Below are 20,276 nucleotides of genomic sequence, written 5' to 3'. Positions count from 1 at the left end.
TATCAGACATCTCCAGCAAGTTTTCATCATTTAAAGTGGGTTTACATGTCATTTTTCATTTAATACTTGTTTCTCCACACTTTTCCTAGGCTTGAGAATGATTAACAAAATGAAAATCAAGCCTACGCCATTTCATGTAAATCACAGCTCAGTGTAAAGCAAATATCGTCACAATGGCCTCAGTGTTTGGGGGAGAGGGATGGGGTGCAATGCACTCTTCGAATTGTTTTGGGCAAGGAAACAAGTTAAAAAAGGTAAAATATGTCTTCAAATCAATTTACTAGCTAAATTAAACGTGTTCTTCATGATTAAGGTCTACTTTTATTCGCATAACTATTTCAAAGTTCTGCGCAAATCATTTTTCACTAACTTTTCAAAAGTAAGTGGTGCTCGCTCAAGCGGAAACGTTTTTCGACAGTTATATTGTCATTTGCTTGAATGGATCTGTACCAATGTTAAAATGTAGAAAAATCTTCAGGAATTTACAAATACATAATTTTACAGGATTTTTTCTAAGTGTAAACTTTTTTTTGATACGCACTGTAGATGCAAAACTCTCAGTTTTGGAGAACAATATAGGAGATAGCTTAGTCAAAGGGTGACTATACTACATTCTGTTACTGTGATTTTTTCACATTAATCTACCATTTTTATTCCCATATTCTCTACAAAAAAATCTGTTTGATCCATGAAGTATGAAAAAAAATCTACTTACTTTTAACTTAAAGGATAAAAACTGCAAGACTGCTTAAATTACAACATATGTATTACAAAAAGAAGTATTTTATTTTAAATGAGACACAGCTTACAACTGCCAATGATTGTAACTGAAGTACCTGCATCTTAACATTAAAATGCAGTGTTAAATGTTTATTCTGAGTTTTGCAAATTGTTGTTATAGAGCTATTTCCATTATTACATGCAGATACAAAACTTCCATTATTTGTAGCACTGAACATAAAATGGGCTGCAGTGACTTATAAGGTTTATAAGAGAAAGCTTTTCTCAACAGTCAAATTATGACTGTACTACATGTACATTATATTAATGTGATTTTTATAATTATGTTATTCAAAACATCAAATGTATGATAAATGTAACAATACGAAATAAGAGGCATGTTAAATATGTTGATTACATGCAGGTATCATTTTTTTATTTTACATGACAGAAGTAGTTATGTGTAGGCGAAGGATCAAAACTGGAAAACTGCCAACAAACCTTTTCTCATTGACTTTTATATATTATACATTTTTTTTTACAAACTGCTCTCTGAAAAGTCTTTGGATTATGTGAAAACTTTACGTTGAGAAAGAAATTGACTAATAATAACTGACAAAGAATGTAAAATTTCAGAAGAAAAACTCGACATAATTTACAAAAAATGAGTACCTATTGACAACATACATCTGTAGTTTTTAAGGAATTGCCTGATTTTATTAATTTGATTTTAATTTGTTTTAAGTAGATATGAAGACTTTGTTGATCTTTTATTGATATAAAGTTAATTCAAAGTTTTTCAGTTGACTTGAAGAATTAAAACTGCATTGAACAAATACTTTGTCAATGATTTGTACATTTTTCAATGGAAGTGATTTAAATCAATGATTTTTTTAAAAAAATCATGGTGATTTAAATCACGATTTAAATCAACGTGATTTAAATCCGCCAACCCTGTTTCAAATCATTTAATTTTTGTTAATTATGAATAATATTTAGAAGCCATAATTAATTCATCATTACACAATCCAAGGTCAACCCGGGTTGAATGAATCCCATGATATTACAATTAATCATGAAGAAACACTGGGTGTTTTCTGACCAGCTTGAAAGCTTAGAATACCAAGTATTTTCTGATCAGGAAATTTGCTGTAATCTACCCTGATTGGAAAATACCAGGCATTTTGTTTTGCCAGTGTGAATACAAAGTACTAATATTTGCTAAAGAAAACTACTAAAAAGTATGTACTTGTCATATTACCAAGATTTTTTGCAAGGGTGTGGCCTAGTCTGCAGGCGCAGACCCTGATTGGAACTTTGATCAACAAGTGTGCCTCCACGCAAAGACTAGCACATACAAAGCTTGCTGTTCCAATACTGAACGAGAGGGCCTTCAGTACACAAGGCATGAGTAGGCTGCACATTCAGACCCTTAACTCGAGTGAAGGGTTTGCCCAGCAGACTAGGTGTGGCCTGCCCGTGTGGGTATTTTTTGCAGTGTAAACAAAAATTAAGGGAATGATCCTGTTCCTACAAGCACGCTGGGTACGGATGCTGCATTAGCCTGCAGAGTCATGTGCCTTGTCTGTACCTCATATGATATTGCAGATGATCATGTTCATAACTTTGAGAACTCACCCTGAAACGGTCTGCCAGGTAAATGTATTGATACAAAAACAAATGTCATGTAAATGCATCTTGAGGACTGAACAAATTCTTGTAGTGAAAGGAGAATTAAACCTTTTGGAACAAGATAGCTTGTGTGAAAACAAAAAAAATCAAAGAAACAGATCAACAAAAGTTTGAGAAAAATTGGACAAATAATGAGAAAGTTATGAGCATTTGAATATTGCGATCACTAATGCTATGAAGATCCTCAAATTGGCAATGTGACAAAGATGTCACCCCAAAAGGGTCTGCTCGGGAAATGTATAGATACAAAAACAAATGTCATGTACATGTATCTTGAAGGCTGAACAAATTCTTGTAATTAACAGGTATTCTGGTTATTGAGTTGGTCTGACAGCACCTTATGAAGTGGGTATGCATGTAGATTGCATTAGTCAAAGGGATTTCTTTCCCCTTGCCCTTGAAGTCCTAGACTGAGTTCATATGACTATTTTGCATGGCACAGTCGGCCTGACATTGTTTCGAGAACATATTCAAGTATTAAAGAAAGATTCAATCAATTTAGGTTTTTGACAGAACAAAAAGAACATGCAGCTCCTCAAAAGCGGAAGTTGTTCATTTGGCAAAAAAGAATGATTCGATTCATGACATATACATACATGTAGGGCTAAATTGGTTTATTCAGTCATCAATAAGAATTAATTAAAATCTCAAATGCATTAGATATCCTTGATCCATTCAGAATTACTTATATTTCATTTGCTTGAATGCATAGCTTTAGACATTTGTCATGTTATGATGTCATACCGCCCTCGGTGGCAGGCTTTAAAAAGGGAACTGTAAAGATTGTACTGAACTAGATCTTTCTCAGATATGTAGTAAAACTGCTTGCTGTACTCAAAAGTTCACTTCAAGATTACCATAATGGCTGTGAATAATGACCAGCTTTTAAAAAACAGAGTTAGATTGAAACTTATAAGAGAGAGAACCTTATGAATTTTAATTTAAAGCAGAAAGTGTATGGTTGAATCCTTTTATATTTAGAAAATACACACATCATGTTTATTAAAAGTATATGAATTTTTATAGTTCTTTTGCTGATCACTATTCACAGCCAATCAGGATTTATTTAAAGTCCTTGAAGTGCTGTTTCAGAACTTGCCTACAATCGGGCAAAAGTTACCATTTCTGGAAATAGTGTGAATTCCCACAGAAACAGCATCTCCAAACGTTTTGTATCATGATTCGTGTTTATACACATGGGCTGAACCTTTGTATGAACGCACCTTTCGAGTCTTTGGCTTTAGTCATTTCCCCCATATTTTCCTGAACCTGAGGAATCTCTTGATATGAGAGGATTGGTGCCAATAGAGGAGCATTTCATGAAAGTTTGGTTGGCGATTTTCACTGGGCAATTTCTCCCAGCCAATCAGAGGCAAGGATTTGCAGAAGCTTGTAACAGTAATCAGTGAAAAATCACTGAGTATTTGTTTCATGAAAGGCTCCCTAGATATTGAAAATTGAATATCCAGGATGTGACAGGGGTAAATCATATAACAATAACACCCTCAGTGACTCAGACATACCCATGTCACGTTAACTAGGGGAAAAACACTATGAAAATGAAAAAATATCAAATACTCCTGTTGATCTACAGATTTTGACTTCTAGTTTATTTTAATTTGCCAACATTTTCATATTCTTTTAGTCATGCCTCCGCCTATTATAGATGGTTGCCACAGGCATTTGTTTTTGGGTCATCCGTCTTGCTATTGTTCTTGCGATAACTAAATAACCGTCTGACAGATCACTTCAATCTTGGTGCATGTGGAGGGACAATCACCTGATTTTGAGGTCAAATGTCACAGAGGGACCCGAAAATGTCTCATTCTTGCAATAACCAAAGAACTGTTTATGAGTTAAAGGGACCAACTTCAAAGTGCTAACTTGTCTCATGTGCACATGCGAGTGATTATAATGTTAAAAGATTTGGGTCTTATTTGGTCAGAGGTTGGAATGTCGCAAAGGTCAAGTATTATGTCTCTGACAAGTCTTGCACTCGCGATAACCATAGAAACACATTAGGGATCAACTTCACACTCTTAGCTCATGTACTTATGATTAACAGTGTTCTGAATAGATTTGGAGGTCATGAGGTTAAAGGTCAAACATATTTTCTAGAGATTGTCACATTTGAATGTCCTCATTCACCAAAAGGGAATACAAATTTGAGGATTTGGACTATAACCAGAACAACTGAACAATGGTATTGAAGCAGAACAAATCATAAGATGCTTTTACACTGACTGACCCAGTCATGAAATACAGGCCTCGAAATAATCGACGGCCATCGACGGCCATGGCCGTCGATGCCCCCATTACTGGCCGTCATGCCCTTCTTCTTTTTGCAAAAAGTTACGGCCACTAAAAATGTGCCCTTTTTATATGGCCGTGGTGCCCTTTTTTCTCATAAATGTGCCCTTTTTCTGATATATAATGTACCCCTTTTGAAAGTCTGCACCTTTTTTTCTGAGCGAGGAAAACTTTTCTCCGATCTCAAAAAGTATTCAATACCTTAGCTTTACCAGCGACGTCCAGTGCATGTATGCAGTCTAGTCCGAAGCCGCGCCGAACGATGAGCTAGCTATACACAGCTGGCCGGCCGGCCGCTAGCGCGCTTTACATATGCTTTGTAAGCTGCAGCATAAGAATGGACGAGCGCAAGCTCCGTATGTGTACTACACAAATGTCGCGCACGCTGTACTGTCCTCGCGATGCGTAAGTACAGTGCTTTGAATGGGAGTGTTTCATAAAGCTGTTCGTCAGTTACGAACAACTTACGAACGACCGGTGGTACTTTCTTGGGTGCTAATCAGATTCACATTTAATTACATGTAGCTCAAGAAGGTATCACCAGTCGTGCGTAAAGTTCATTTTTTCTTAAGTAAATAATGTGGTTTGGTAATGAATCTGATGTATAACATCGACTATGGAAAGCCCGGCCCCCCCCCCACACCGCGAAACTGTAACACCTACAAATAATTTATTACATGCCCCTTAAAAAGTGGCCTTGGTGCCCCTCTGTATGGCCTTGGTGCCCTCTGCTGCCTGGCCTCAGTGAAAAAGTGCCCCTCAAAAAAGTGGCCTTGCCCCCCAAAAATCCTATTTCGAGGCCTAGAAATATACCTGAAATAACAAGTGTGAAAGTAAAGTACTGTCCTTATGTAAAATTAGTTGTAGATGTCTGCAAAAATTATGCAAGAATTGGCCTCAATTGACACTCAATCATAAGAACCCAGTATTTTCTTATGTAGGAAACTTAATTCAGATAAAAAGATGGCAAGTATTTTACCAGAGGTATCAAATTATTGTAATATTCCCCGAATAGATATTCCGAAGTGAGGAGGTACTAAAAAACTTCTGCAAGTATTTCTATTTGAAGGATATTTTTTTTTAAAGCAAATTATGAAACAGAACTTGGGTTCATTTAAGTGTGGATGCTCAATATACATGTATGTTGCATTGTCAGTCAGAATTAGTCTAATTGGCCTGTATTCTGAACTCTGGTTTAAATTAGACCCTGATTTAAAATTGTGGTTTAACTATGTAGAGCCAATTGGGACACAAATCCCCAACAGGACACGTCCAATTTATTAACTCATGACACCTAAATTATTCATTGTCTTCAAATGGTATGTTAAGTTTTTTTCTTCATGATGAAAGCAAAATATCAAACATAAGAAATGTACAATAGAAACAGAATTTTTAGCACAGAGTTAGACCATGATCTAAGTTAAACCTGACTTCAGAATACGATCCTTTGAATTTTACCCAGTATTTTGTGATTGGGCAGATGTGAATAGGCATTTTGTTGTATTGTAGTTATGGTGGTATGAGCTCCACATGTTTTTCCCAGGGTCCAATGTTATTATACTTTACCATCAGACCTGGTAATGATCAGGGTAGCATTACCTAAAACAAAAAGTCAGTGATTTGTACTGCATATTTGTTACAAGCTACTGAAATCCTTGCCTCTGCTTGGCTCAGAGCAAATTTATTGGTGAGAATCATGGAAAATATTCCTCATGCCTACCCCCAGGGTACTGGATGAAACACTGGGTTAGTTCATGTGCAACATTGCGGGGGAAAGAATGATTATTTTTAGATGTGTTTGATTCAAATATTAGTTGCATGATCTTTTAATTTACATGTAGGTTAAATGCAGGTGGGTGTTTCATAAAGCTGTTCGTAAGATAAGAACGACTTTAAGAGCGACTGGTGATCCTTTCTTTTGGTAAATGCTATACACCTTAGGCGATGGTTTAGCACGTAAGAAAGGATCACCAGTCGTTCTTAAAGTCGCTCTTAACTTACGAACAGCTTTATGAAACGCCCCCCAGATCTGGTAGTGATAAGGGAGCATTACCAGAAACTAGAAGTCAGTGATTTATACTGCATATATGTTACAGCTACTGAAATCCTTGCATTTGATTGGCTCACAGCAAATTTATTGGTGAGAATCATGGAAAATGCCTTGGTACCAATACCCCAGGTTACTGGATGAGACACTGGGTTAGTTCATGTGCAACATTGCAGGGGAAGAATGAGTATTTTCAGATGTGTTTGGTTCAAATACTAGTTGCATGGTCTTTTAATTTACTTGTAGGTTAAATGCAGATCTGGTATGTGACTATACGTGTAGGTGCTTAAGGAAACCAAATGCTAGTTGCATGATCTTTTAATTTGCATGTATGTTACATGTAAATGCAGATCTAGTATGTGACTATAGGTGCTGTTAAAGAAAACCAAAACCCAAGAAGAGAAGCAAGCTTATTGGAAAGATTAAAAATGAGAGGAACAATTTAAAATAAAATTCATCAAAATTGGTGAAGAAACAAGCAAGTTATGTTTAATAGTCTTGTACTTTCTGTGGAGATCCTAAAACTGGCCATCATGCTTCAGAATCACTGATTTTGTTGACAACTCCATTGTTTTGTACACATTTAAAAAAAAATTCCCCATTACCGTAAATTGCATCTTGCCTCCTTCTGAGCATAAGATATGTCATGGAATATAAAATTCACACCACGTACAGGAAGAGATAATGTGAAATATTTGAAATGAAGGGGTAAATCTAAAAATTTGTGTACAAAAAATGGAGGGTTGTCCACAAAATCAGCAATTTTAAAGCATGTTTGCCAATTTGAGGACCCCATAGAAAGTACTACAAGACTTTTCAAACTTCCATAACTCGCTTATTCTATAACCGATTTTGTTGAAACAACTTTTAGATTGAAATTTGCATACATCAAGAACTGCGATCAGAATCGTCAAAATGACACATGTCAGTTATACAACGTTCATGAATAGTCCTTCCCACTTTGTTTTCAATTTATCTGAATGGCCAGAATTCTCGAGAGGTGGCTAACTTAATAGCCCATGGGCTCTATCGCATCATTTGATGTCATTCAATCCAGCGGGCTAATTTTTTGCATTTCTCGAAGCTCGGCTAAGTTAGCCTGGGCTAAGTCATGGGCTAAATGGCGTCATTTGACGTCACAAATTTAGCCTGCCCTGAGCCCCGGGCTAAATCAGTGGCCTAAGCTCATAGCCCACGGGGGATAGTTAGGCCACTGGGCTAAATTTAGCCTGGGCTATAAAGTAAGAAACCCTTTAAGAATTTGGGCCAATGAGTTTAAACCCCAGTCACATCTTATCACATCGGAACTGATCCTGCATGTACAGGTTTATGTGACTCGAGCATTACTATACAAATTGTTTATTCTGCCTCTGAAAACACACCTTAATTGTATGATTTATAAAACAAGTTGAAAGGCCTTTCATCCCAAAGTGCTGTGCATGCCATACCCCCTATTCCATTGTCATCTTTACAGATGAGTGCTCATTTCTAAATATAGAATAGAGTATTTAGTGAATGACATTCATATCGAAAGTTGATTCTAAATTCATTTTGTTGAAGTAAGCTTTCATTCTGCAAGCCTGCGTGTATTTTCTGATAATGTGCAGAAAAACAAATCATTCTAGGTGTGTTCATGCTTACCTGATCACAAGAATATCTGTAAATACTTTATAATCAAGAACATATATGTATAAAGTCCTCAAAAAACCCCATTAATGCAACAAAGAGAAACAATTTCTACTAAGCTTTATTATACAGATTACAATTTTCCTACAAATTTTTGTAATCTGTATACACATAAGTAGAAAAATCTTACTCTGTAAATTCTGTATTCAGGTTATAATCTGTATTATATGGATGAGAAAAATTGTAAATCATGATATATACAGGTTATATGTATCAGAAGAAAAAAAAGGAATCTGTATTATAATAATTTGTAGAAATACTGTTTTATTTCCTCTGTGGCACTAATTTATAGGCTTTCTTAGATAGCACTAGTCTTGTCACACGCTTTCACATCTCATTCTCAATCTCCTCTTTCAAACTGAGGAGGAACCATCATAAAACTGGCTACTTGTATTATAAATCTGGGATCTTTTGGTTATTGTCAATAGTGAGAATTTTAGCAAAGTGATTTGAAATTAACATGTAGAAAGTAAGCCAAGGTAAAATTAATGAAGTAAGGATGAGTCTATCTTTCTCCCTCTTCCGCATTTGTCAGAAACTCGAAGCAGGAAAAGGACATGATATTAATTTTTGAGTAGGAGATGATATTTCCTGCCCTCTTTTTCTTAATCTTCCAACTTTGTGCAATGACGTATGTATACAGGACCTTTCACATTAAAGAAAAATACCGGTTGTGGTAATGATCTCAAAATGAGTTCAAACACAATGCAATGGAATTACCGCCAAAGTGTTTTGTATACGTGTATAAATAAAACTACGTGCCAAATATTAGCTCTGGAAGAAAATGCGTAATTGCTGAGAAATTAGCAAAATAAGCACGGAATTCCATCAAATGTCAGGTTATTTTTCGAAGCAATATTGATACACTGTCCCACATATGCTTTTCTGTGTTAGTGATCATCAGAATTATTGATTTTGAGCTAAGATTTCACGTTTTAATAAAGATAAGTTTACATTAATGTACCAGATCTAGACTAGATGTATGATAATATTTGTACAATTGACTCTGATTTAAAAGACTTTCTCATGAAATAATTGTATGCTGCAACTACTGCCTTATGTTTTAGCGTGTTTATTGAGGAACTTCTTGAATCATCAAACATGAGCAGAAATTTGGCCTCCTGCATCATCCTGAATTTTGCTCCAGTGAACTAGTTCAAAAAGCCAACAAAATACTTGTTTTGAATTGCGTTTTCCAGGGGATATCAGTTGAAGTGTGTACACATTTGGTCAAGTATCACATTGTGTGCACATTGCATGTTAGTCAAATTGAAAAAAAGCAGCATCTCTATCTTGTATGTCTGAGGAAAAATTGGGTGACCAACAGTCCTCTCATAATAATAAACACAGTGGCACATGTAATATTAAGTTCGTGCGTAGTGCATACCGCTTTATCATCCAATGTCTCTATGCGCTTCCTAATGGCCCGTGGATATTGTTATGAATTAGGCGAACTGTTCATACCATTTGTTGCAAAGGTTCAGATGTGAACTGACCCAAACAGGTTGTTGAAAATTTCCTTTAGGATGGCACGGGGAAGCCTTCATTTTACGATATTATCAGTGTTGATGCACACGTGCGCATACAGGGCCATGTTCAGTCAATTTTCTTGAGTTGCTGGTAGAATCACAATCAAAATGAAAACTAGTGGTTGCTTCGTGATAGCGTTTAATCAATTTTTCTCCCACTTAACTTCAAGTCTACCCACTGGCCTTTGTGGCATATACCTTTAATCCAAGCTACAAGGATTGATGCATATTTTCGAGGTTTTAGCCCTGATTACGTCTTTCGGATAGTTTTGTTTTAGCCAGGTCCTAATAATATGCATCTTTTATGTACAATGTTAGTGTGTGCTGCATACTATTAGTCTATCCTTAGCATGGCTACCCCGATAAGGTGCTTGAACATTCAAGAAATTCCTCCCTACTGTATACCCATTTCCTACACTTGGGTGAAGAGTACAGTAGCAAGTGCAGACAAATACTTGCTATAGGTCGTAAATGATGCGTTGGGATTTGAACTCCAGACCTTGGGTTCTGGAAACTTATCCACTGAGCCACAACATAGAGGCTGTTCTCACTATGCTCCTAAAACTAGTTTACTGGAAACTAGTTAACGTGTAGTGAGAACGGTCCAAGCGGTCTTGGAAGTGATCTTCTAAACCAGTTTGGAAAACCACCTAGCGATGTAGTTTTCAAGATCGCTTTGCCTCGTTGAACTGGTTTTAGCGTGAGGACACAACTGTTTTTGGGGAAGCGATCTTCGCGCATTTTGAGCACGCTACTTCACACGATAGGTGTAAAATGACCATGCTGTGGTTTTGAATTTCGCGCGAAACGTGTCACCCACTGAGAGCGTTTCCATAACAACAAGAGCGCTTTACGTGAAGTGATTTTGAAAACCACTTTCGTGTGATCAAGTGGGAACGCTAGCAAAGCGATCTTCCAAACTGGTTTCCTGAATCGGCTTCCAGTAAACTAGTTTTAGAAAGCATAATGAGAACGGCCTCTATCTATATATTCTATATATATCTATATATTAGATAGCCAAGACAGATAGCCAAGCGCGATTGGTCAATTGCGCGTCATGTGATATGATCGAAATCCATGTATTTTCCCAGCCGGTCCACCTTCGAGGAATATATTGACTAACCGGTCCATGAATATATTTTTTACGTGTATGGCGCCCTCTTGTGGATTAGATTTTACCATGCATTATCGGCCTGCCTTGGACCTGGACTGGGCTCGAACTTAGATTTAGATCTAGGGGTAGGCCTAAACAAAGTTGATTTGAATAGAAAAGGGTCATTCACTGCGTTAGACTAACGTTACTTAGATATATATAGATCAAGATCTAATGTTAGATCTATACCAGTTCAATCAATCACTTTGAATATCATAAACATGCTGCACGCATCGTTAGGCCTAACTTTATCTTCATCATTAGAGGCTATCTAATATAACAGATATTGACTGATGGGATGTGTAAAAAAAAACATTCTTTGGACCACCTAAAGGATTAATATTTTCCCTCGTGATCATATTTTCCCTCAGCGCTGCGCACTTCGGGAAAATATAACCTCTCGGGAAAATACAAATCCGACGGTCCAAAGAATGTTTATATTACACACCTCATTAGTCAATATCTGTATAATGTCTATATAGTGATAAACCCAGGGTTGGAGTTGGTCATTCAATTAGGGTGTGGAATTGATAGCGGAGCAATTGTCGCTGGAGCAGATGTCATGGAATCATGTAAAATGTGCATTATGCAATTTTTTTTCCTGAACCCTTTGAGAGGGGAGAGAGTTATTTGTGAAAATGAAATATAAATTCCCAACTGCCAGTTGTCATTGGGACCACAAGGATGTATTGAAATAAATAATGTTGAAGCTTTTTCATAACTTTGTTCCTGAAGTTTCTAGAGATTACCTTTAACCGAACAAATTACAGTATTGGTTTTGGGTTGCCATGATCATATTTTTTTATTTGAATGTTTTCTTATACTGTAGCTTGCCATAATTTATCTCTTGTTGAAATCTGCTAATCCCTTACTCATCCTAAATGCACTTGACATGTTATGATTAAATATCTAGTCTATAAATACAGACTCTGGTGATTTGATTTAATGCTGTAGCAAGTACCTTTTAGAAATGGATCAAGACTTTAACAGGAAAGAGATATCAAAGGACATTTACTTGCTTTCATCAATTTTTGTTGCATTTATTTATACTTGTATCATTACTTTAATATGTATGAAAATATATATTGAAAGGATTAAATCATTTCCAATTTAATACAGACTCAGAATTCTAAATTCAGACTTCCCTGAAAAGTTTAAATGAATAGTGAAATGAAGGAATGAATAAATAGATTATTCAATAAGTGAATGAATATCAGACAATGAAAAAGGGAGACATAGACAGAAAAATAAAAAAATGGAAGTATTAAAAGAGAATGAATTCTATCCAAAAATATGTTTATGTTCAATCTTTGAGTATATATAGCCTTCGCATTATTACTTATCTGAGATTGATTTTTAAGGATAGCTTTGTTTCTAATTTCACACATACTCTAAAAATATAAAATTCAGTCCAGCTCGTCCTTGAAAATTAGATAAATCTTAAAATTGATAGAAAGATAATAGATGTGTGGATTGAAGAAGTGAATCAATGAGTGAATAGATTCAAATAAAAGTAAGTTTATTTTTCTAGAAAATCCATCAATAAACTAACCAATCAATTGGATAATAATGAGCATGCAACAGCATGAACCAAGTTGTAATTTTTTTCAGTGCGCTGCTCGGATTGCACTCAATCCTTGCCAATCTGAACATGGTGTGAAGATCAGCACTTTAAAATGACACTATAACTTATGAATGGGACTACTAGAAAAGGGCACCATCTTCTCTTGGGAGTAAACTAGTGGAAATCGATGCTTATTTTTGGTCAAGCGTGAGTGATCATGAGCTTAAATGAGATAGTGTGCGGATGGACGTTGACAGATAACTATAGTCACTTTCTAATGAGAATGAGCTTGCAAGCTCAAGGAAATTTCACATATTATGCTTGCATATTATACACCTGTGTTTTTATTTTAAAGGGGAAGTTCACCCTGAAGATAACTTTGTTGTAAAAATAGCAGAAAAAATAGTAAAAAATATTGGTGAAGGTTTAAGGAAAATCCGTTAAAGAGTAAGAAAGTTATTAGAGTTCAAAGTTTTGGATTTGTGACGTCATAAACGAGCAGCTGCCCCATGTGTTATGTAATATAAAATGCATGAATTTAAAATTTTGTATGGTTCCTGATGACTTAATTTTGTTTTCTATTCATGATCGGGTGTGAAATGATTTGTCTATTGATATACAAAAGGTACAGTGAAAACCATTTTCAATTTTCTGAGAAAATGACATTTCATTGATTTCTTACCATTCGCTATGTAGGAATGCTGCTCGCATATGACGTCACAAATCAAATAATTGAAATTCTAATAACTTTTTAATTACTTGATGAATTTTTCTCAAACCTTCGGCAATATTTTTTATTATTTTTTCTGCTATTTTTACAATAAACTTTTTGTCAGGGTGAACTTCCCCTTTAAATTGTTAGACTAGGTGTGTAGGAATCATATATAGGGTAAAATTTGTAACAGGAAATACTTAAAGGAGGGGGACACATATTGGATGATTACAGCCGGAAAAGGTGGAATAGTTGGATAAAGTTAGATCATTCATATTGTAGGCCAGTTTTAGCTTGACACATCGTAGAAAAAAGGAAATTATTCTCATGTGTATGCCCAGCAAATTGCTGTTTTTGTATAGTGTATTTTATGCTTTTCACACTGCATTTCCTTAACCCATACTATCCTTAACCCTGGACTATCCTTGACCCCAAGCTAACTATTTTTTCTTGTTTCAGACCGTCTTTCTTAACCCCATACTATTTGATTAGCCAGGGTTAAGGAATGAACTATCACACAGCTCATGAATATTGATTATTTAGCCACACAGCGTGTGGTTAACTTGCAATTTCGACTTCTGTGATTGGCTATAAATGCTTGGCCCTAATTTTCTTTATCCCAGTTTAATTTCAGTTTTAATTCTTAGCACCGCAATAAGCCTGCTTTTCAGCAGGGCCAGATAGTATCGTACTATACCATGCTAGCCCACTTTTGTATTAAAAACGTAGTTTGAAATCGAAGTGGGCTAAGCTTAACCCCAGGAAATTTATGTAGTGTGAAAAGCATATTGTGTGTGTGGGTGGGGGGGGGGGTAGGGGTGATAGTGTATTTTTTTCTTCATACCTCCCATTAGGTGCTAGGTCAGCTACATAGGGATATATCATGTAGCACAAGACTGGATCACCAGTCATGCATACAGTCATTTGTAACTTATGAAGAGCTTTATGAAACACCCACCGGGCCCTCTCATTAAGGCATACATTGTAAATCCTTCAACTCGGTTATGTAAAGCCAACAATACTCAAACCCATCATCTCTGTCAGGTATAATGATTATTGTCTCGCCCACCAGAGGTGAAGGCGAGACTTAGGGATCCAAATGTTGTCCGTCCCTCACAAACCTGTAATGACACATAAACTCCACAACCATAAGTCGCTTTTCAACCAAACTTGGGTGATGGATGGACTTGGGGGACCTGCATGTTATGCTGCAGTCTGAGGTCACATGGTAAGGTCAAAGGTCATTTTTTGAGGTCAATGTTAAAGTTTACAGATATGCAAGACTCTCTTATGACACCTAACTCCACAACTGTAAGTCGCTTTTCAGCCAAACTTGGATGGTAGATGGACTTTGGGGACCTGCATGTTATGCTGCAGTCTGAGGTCATGTGGTAAGGTCAAAGGTCATTTTCAGGTCAATGTTAATGCAGGACCCTCTTATGACACCTAACTCCGCAACCGTATGTCGCTTTTTAACCAAACTTTGGTGGTAGATGGACTTTGGGGACGTGCATGTTATGCTGTAGTCGGAGATCACATGGTAAGGTCAAAGGTCATTTTCAGGTCAATGTTAAAGTTTACATGCAAGACTCTTAACTCCGAACCGTAAGTCGCTTTTCAACCAAACTTGGATGCTAGATGTACTTAGGCGACCTGCATGTTATGCTGCAGTCCGAGGTCAAATGGTAAGGTCAAAGGTCATTTTCTGGTCAACATTAAAGTTTACGTGCAAGGCTCTTATGACAAGTGTTATTCCATCCCAGTCATTTCACAATGAAGTTTCGATATAATCCTCTTGCATGCCCTCACAAATCATGATATTTCTGGTTATTTTCATAATTTGGAGAGACACAAAATTGCTTTCGCCTCGTATTATTATGAAACTTAATGAAATTTAATGAATTTTGTATTAGAGATGAACATCACTAGACACTGACAATGGTTGATGTTCATGACCATGCTCTTTCTTTTGACTTTTCTTAAAATTGGTTCACTATTGTCATGCTATTTATAGACACAGGATAAAAGGAAGGAACTGGAGAGAAAGTTGATGTGTTTACTAGAGAGTAGGGATACAAACAAAAAAAACATCCAAAGTTCACTTTACTATTTTAAATTAAAGTCTGCAGTTTTCCTGAATGTATGGTCCATTTCTCTGTTGTCATACATGTGCAAAACATATGATGAAGCAATAAAATTTGTGAAAGTAAAAAAATAAAACATATGATTTCATTACAAGCACTGCACGCTTTAGATTTGATTCATTGATGCCCATTAGAGTAGACATCGAGTGTGTTCAATGTCGGTTTCGGCATCATGGATTATGATTGAAATGCAGATATAGGCCTAATGAGAAACAAAGGGTGTGTTCAATGTCCATTTTTCCCGGTCATAAAAGTAAACGTCTTTCAAATCACGATTCGGAGGAAAATTTAAATGTAAAAAAGATGCGTGTATAAACATGATCCGCTCAAATTTACAACCTTGAGCATTGCGAATGCAAAATTGAACACAATTGCATTTTGAAACGTCTTTAAATTTGCTATCGCAGTGAAAACCCACACAAACAGGTGCCAGAACTGACCTTTCATGGGATGGGTCAAACTGAGCTGTAAAGCTGCGCTAACGAAAGCCGGAAATTTAAAGACGATCAACATATAAACGGCTTTACATTTTCGACACTGAACGGTGCACTGCTGATCGTGTATGTGTTCGGTGTTTTGGAATTGAGTTTTCAATCATGATTCATGTTACTGTTTAAATTTGAAAATCAACATTGAACACACCCTTAATTAGAAAAAAAAATCCCTGTCAGGTGTTATTTTTGTAGCATCCTGAAAAGGAAATATTCATTTCCTGTGGAGTGTAAAGATGATCATAATAGCAACATTGCTATCCAAACAATGGACAATATCTCCAAATAGACACATTGGCTCGTATTCTCAAAAGGTTGTTCTGAATAGGTCTGTGGTTTGAAAATTGGGGTTAATGCAGATTTCATACATTGATTATGCTTAAGCACGTTTGTTGTGAAAGCATCTAATAATCGCAGCGTGATAGATTGAACGTCGTTGCTAAATGTTACAGCATGAAAGAGCTTACTGTTTTTCATTAAAGGGGAAGTTCACCCTGAAAAAAACTTTGTTGTAAAAATAGCAGAAAAATTAGTAAAAAATATTGGTGAAGGTTTGAGGAAAATCCGTTGGAAAGTAAGAAAGTTATTAGAGTTCAAAGTTTTGGATTTGTGACGTCATAAACGAGCAGCTGCCCCATGTGTTATGTAATATAAAATGCATGAATTTCAAATTTTTTATGGTTCCTGATGACTTAATTTTGTTTTCTATTCATGATCGGGTGTGAAATGATTTGTCTATTGATATATAAAAGGTACATGTACAGTGAAAAACATTTTCAATTTTCTGAGAAAATGACATTTCTTTGATTTTTTACCATTCGCTATGTATGAATGCTGCTCGCATATGACGTCACAAATCAAATAATTGAAATTCTAATAACTTTTTAATTATTTGATGAATTTTTCTCAAACCTTCGGCAATATTTTTTATTAGTTTTTCTGCTATTTTTACAATGAACTTTTTTGTCAGGGTGAACTTCCCCTTTAAATGCATTGTTTGTGAATTTATTTTACATAAACAGTAGGCTTATTTATTCAGTAATCTTAATAGTGATAATCATCAATTTAGGGGCATATTGCAAAAACACTAATCGATTAATAGATTCGTTCTCAATACATGTGCGGAATAAAGCGTAATATATGTAAAAGTATAAAATCTTTGACTAAAAAACACTTTTTGTGATTTTGGCAAATTGTTTTCCAGTCAAGACATTGTTTTGTAGTGGGACAATTGACCCTGGAATAGTTACCTTGACAGCAAAAATGAAAGAATGCCACCTATTTCGATATTCTATCATTAACATATCATTTTTATTTGAGCAAGATTGGTTCAGAAATACTCTTTTTCTTCCCCTCCCTCTTTCTATTCATCCACATTTTTCCATTTTCTGTTACTATGACTTAGGCATGTAGTGCTAAAATCCACTGTTCCGCTTTTTTTCTGGGACACCTTGTGGTGTTTTAAAAAGATTTTTGCATGTCTTTGAGTCATGCTTAAATTGCTGATGTACATATGATATGTATTTTTCAATCTTATTGATTGATATGGTGTAGTGTGCATTCTCTACTATGATTTGACCAATGTGTGAAGTCTTCTATTGCGCTCAACTGGAAATTTGAATGCACTTACATACACTAACAAAGCTTCTTCTTTCTTTAACTTCAACAGGAGACAACCTATCATAACTACAATGAGATTCGTTTCAAGCCAACAGAGTTCAAGGAGTACTTACTGTCCCAAGAAGTGGGTTTTACAAGCTGTGAAGTCATTGGGACTCCCGTAAACAAGTCCAAAGGTTTGCAAAACACACTTAGTTTTTCTTGAATTCAGTTTGAATGTTATTTCCCAGATTTTCATATAAAAATGACAAATTATACAATGATGATGATGATGATCATGATCATGATGATGGTAGTGATGATTAAGGTGGTGGTGGTGATGATGATGATGGTGGTCATGATGATTGAGAAGAATAAGATGATGATGATGATGAATTGTCTAATGAATTTAATGATGATGGTGATGAACATATAATTTGCTTTTGATCTAGTTTTCAATAATTGATGTAATGATGATGTTTGTATCCTCTTTACCAGATGTAATTGATGTCTTTCAGGCAAAAGGTTGGTGATTTTTATCAAGTTACAAATATTTACTAGAATTTATGTAACATAAATTCCCCAACTTCTGTGTTATCTTACAGGGTTCAGACGTCCCATGATGATGTTCACCAAGCTACAGACGATCAGTCGACCAGTCAGCAGAAGACCCTCTACAGAGAAGCCACCTGCAACTGTGACCTCAAGCGTAACCTCATCCATTCCTGCGATCCCTCATCGACCACTGACGCAACAACATGTTGGGTCTTCCACCCCCAAGACGGCCGTTGTTGGAGACAAGATGAAGCCAAAGGCGAAGGAAGAGCCTGCTGTGGATATTCTGGCAGGAGCTGATCCTAAACCAGTGAAGCAGAAGGCAAAGGAAGAGCCTCCTGTGGATATTCCTGCAGCTGCAGATCCTTCACCTGTGGCAAAGCTAAAGGTAAGCTCTTCAGAGACTGCAGGTATTGGACAGGGTGTAAGGTCCAGGGTGATTCAGGAGCCAAAGGAGGAACCGATTCTGGAGGAGAGGGGCAAAACTGAGGCGATGGAGGCTACAGAGATGGAGATTAAAGGTTTTCAAGCGGAAGAGGGTGGTACTGCCACAACAGTCAAGCCTGAGGATGCTACACATGATGCAATCGCTGAAACAACTCAAAAGTCAGAACCTGAGGTGATTCGGGAGAAAGGAGACACCACCGCATCTTCAGTGTCATCATCATCTAGGACACCAGAACTGGAAACAAAGGAGGATGAATAGGATTTGGGGAGTAAAAGGGATTGTAAAAGCTCCACTTAAACGGTTTCCTGAAAGAATATCACAAGATGAACACACTGAAATTTTAATCATACATATCATGCACATACTTGCACTTTTGGGCAGCAAAACAGAAATTATGGATTAATGGAGGATATTTGTTTGTTAATTTGAGAGTGAAAACACCACTTTTCTTTCTCTGAAACACCAACTCTTGATTGGAAGTGAGATTGGAAAAATTAAAATTCTCACTGTATTGTTTAATCTTGTTAATTGTTTTGATCTTTTGTCTTGTCTGTTACATGTGAGGAAATTTTTCTGGTGCATTCTCAACAAAGAAATCTTTCTAAAGTAACTGGAAAAAAAGAAGATAATTGGAAATTAAAATCGAAGAAAATCTATTAAAAATTCAGCGAGAAGGTGATGCTTGACTTAAAGTATGCAGATGTCACATCTAATAAAAATTACATGCTGGTTTACAAGAACCACTATTATCAATAGTTTGACAGTTTTGAAATTACAAATTTTCAAAAATGAATGCATGTTAGTTTATAGACATGAAAATTAAAAACATGCACATGTATTGAACCTAGTAGAAACAAGCATTTTCTGGCAAGATATGGTCACATATTTTGATTCCCCAAACTTGTCCGTTTAGGGGGTAATTTGGAGATCTGGAAAAAACTGAAACAACAAGAGCCACACATCCATATATCATATAAAATCAGGGGTGTATAACTGACACAAATCAACTGCAGCAGATCCAGTAGAGTTAGATAAGTTTGTGGAGCATTGTGGCCCAGTGGATTAGTCTTCTGACTTTGAAACAGAGGGTTATGGGTTCGAATCCCAGCCATGGCGTAATTTCCTTCAGCAAGAAATTCATCCACATTGTGCTGCACTCAACCCAGGTGAGGTGAATGGGTACCCGGCAGGATTAATTCCTCAAATGCATGACCGCTGAAAGGTAGCCCGAGCTAAAGCCAAGGTAGTAATAATAATAACGCGCCTCGGAATAGAATATTTCTAGATAGATGGCGCTATATAATTGGCTATTATTATCATGAAGTACCATTTCAGAGGCTGCATTGTTGGTGCACAATAGTTGGCCCTTCTAAGCTTCTGTCTCTAATCTGACAGGCTCTGAGCCTGACCAATGTTTTTTAGAATTGATAATAACTTTTCAACATGGTTTGCCACTTATGCGGATACAACTAATTGTGCGACACATTGTCCTTGTATGCTGATGTATTAAGTAAAAATAGAAACAAATGTTTTCTGATTATTTGTTAGTTTTGATTTCAACAATACTTGCTCCATAACCAAAACATTGCCAGGAGGAAAACAACATTTGCCATCAATCTAAATTTG

The 20,276-nt window shown here is 36.2% G+C and overlaps 1 protein-coding gene across 1 annotated transcript in view; it reads left to right on the top strand.

The window, feature by feature from the left end:
* Window positions 1-19,765, top strand: part of LOC121427340 (7SK snRNA methylphosphate capping enzyme-like) — a 39,924-nt gene extending 20,159 nt beyond the window's left edge. Inside the window, exons 3-4 of the mRNA XM_041623683.1 lie at window positions 17,718-17,844; window positions 18,253-19,765. Of these exons, the coding sequence (XP_041479617.1) occupies window positions 17,718-17,844; window positions 18,253-18,908 (783 nt within the window). The 3' untranslated portion in view covers window positions 18,909-19,765. The remainder of the gene's footprint in view (window positions 1-17,717; window positions 17,845-18,252) is intronic.
* Window positions 19,766-20,276: the final 511 nt, after the last annotated feature.

This window comes from Lytechinus variegatus, chromosome 14, assembly GCF_018143015.1.
Source record: "Lytechinus variegatus isolate NC3 chromosome 14, Lvar_3.0, whole genome shotgun sequence".
NCBI lineage: Eukaryota > Metazoa > Echinodermata > Echinoidea > Temnopleuroida > Toxopneustidae > Lytechinus > Lytechinus variegatus.
The sequence above is the reverse complement of the archived record's forward strand: the minus strand, read 5'-3'. Positions and strand labels throughout refer to the sequence as shown.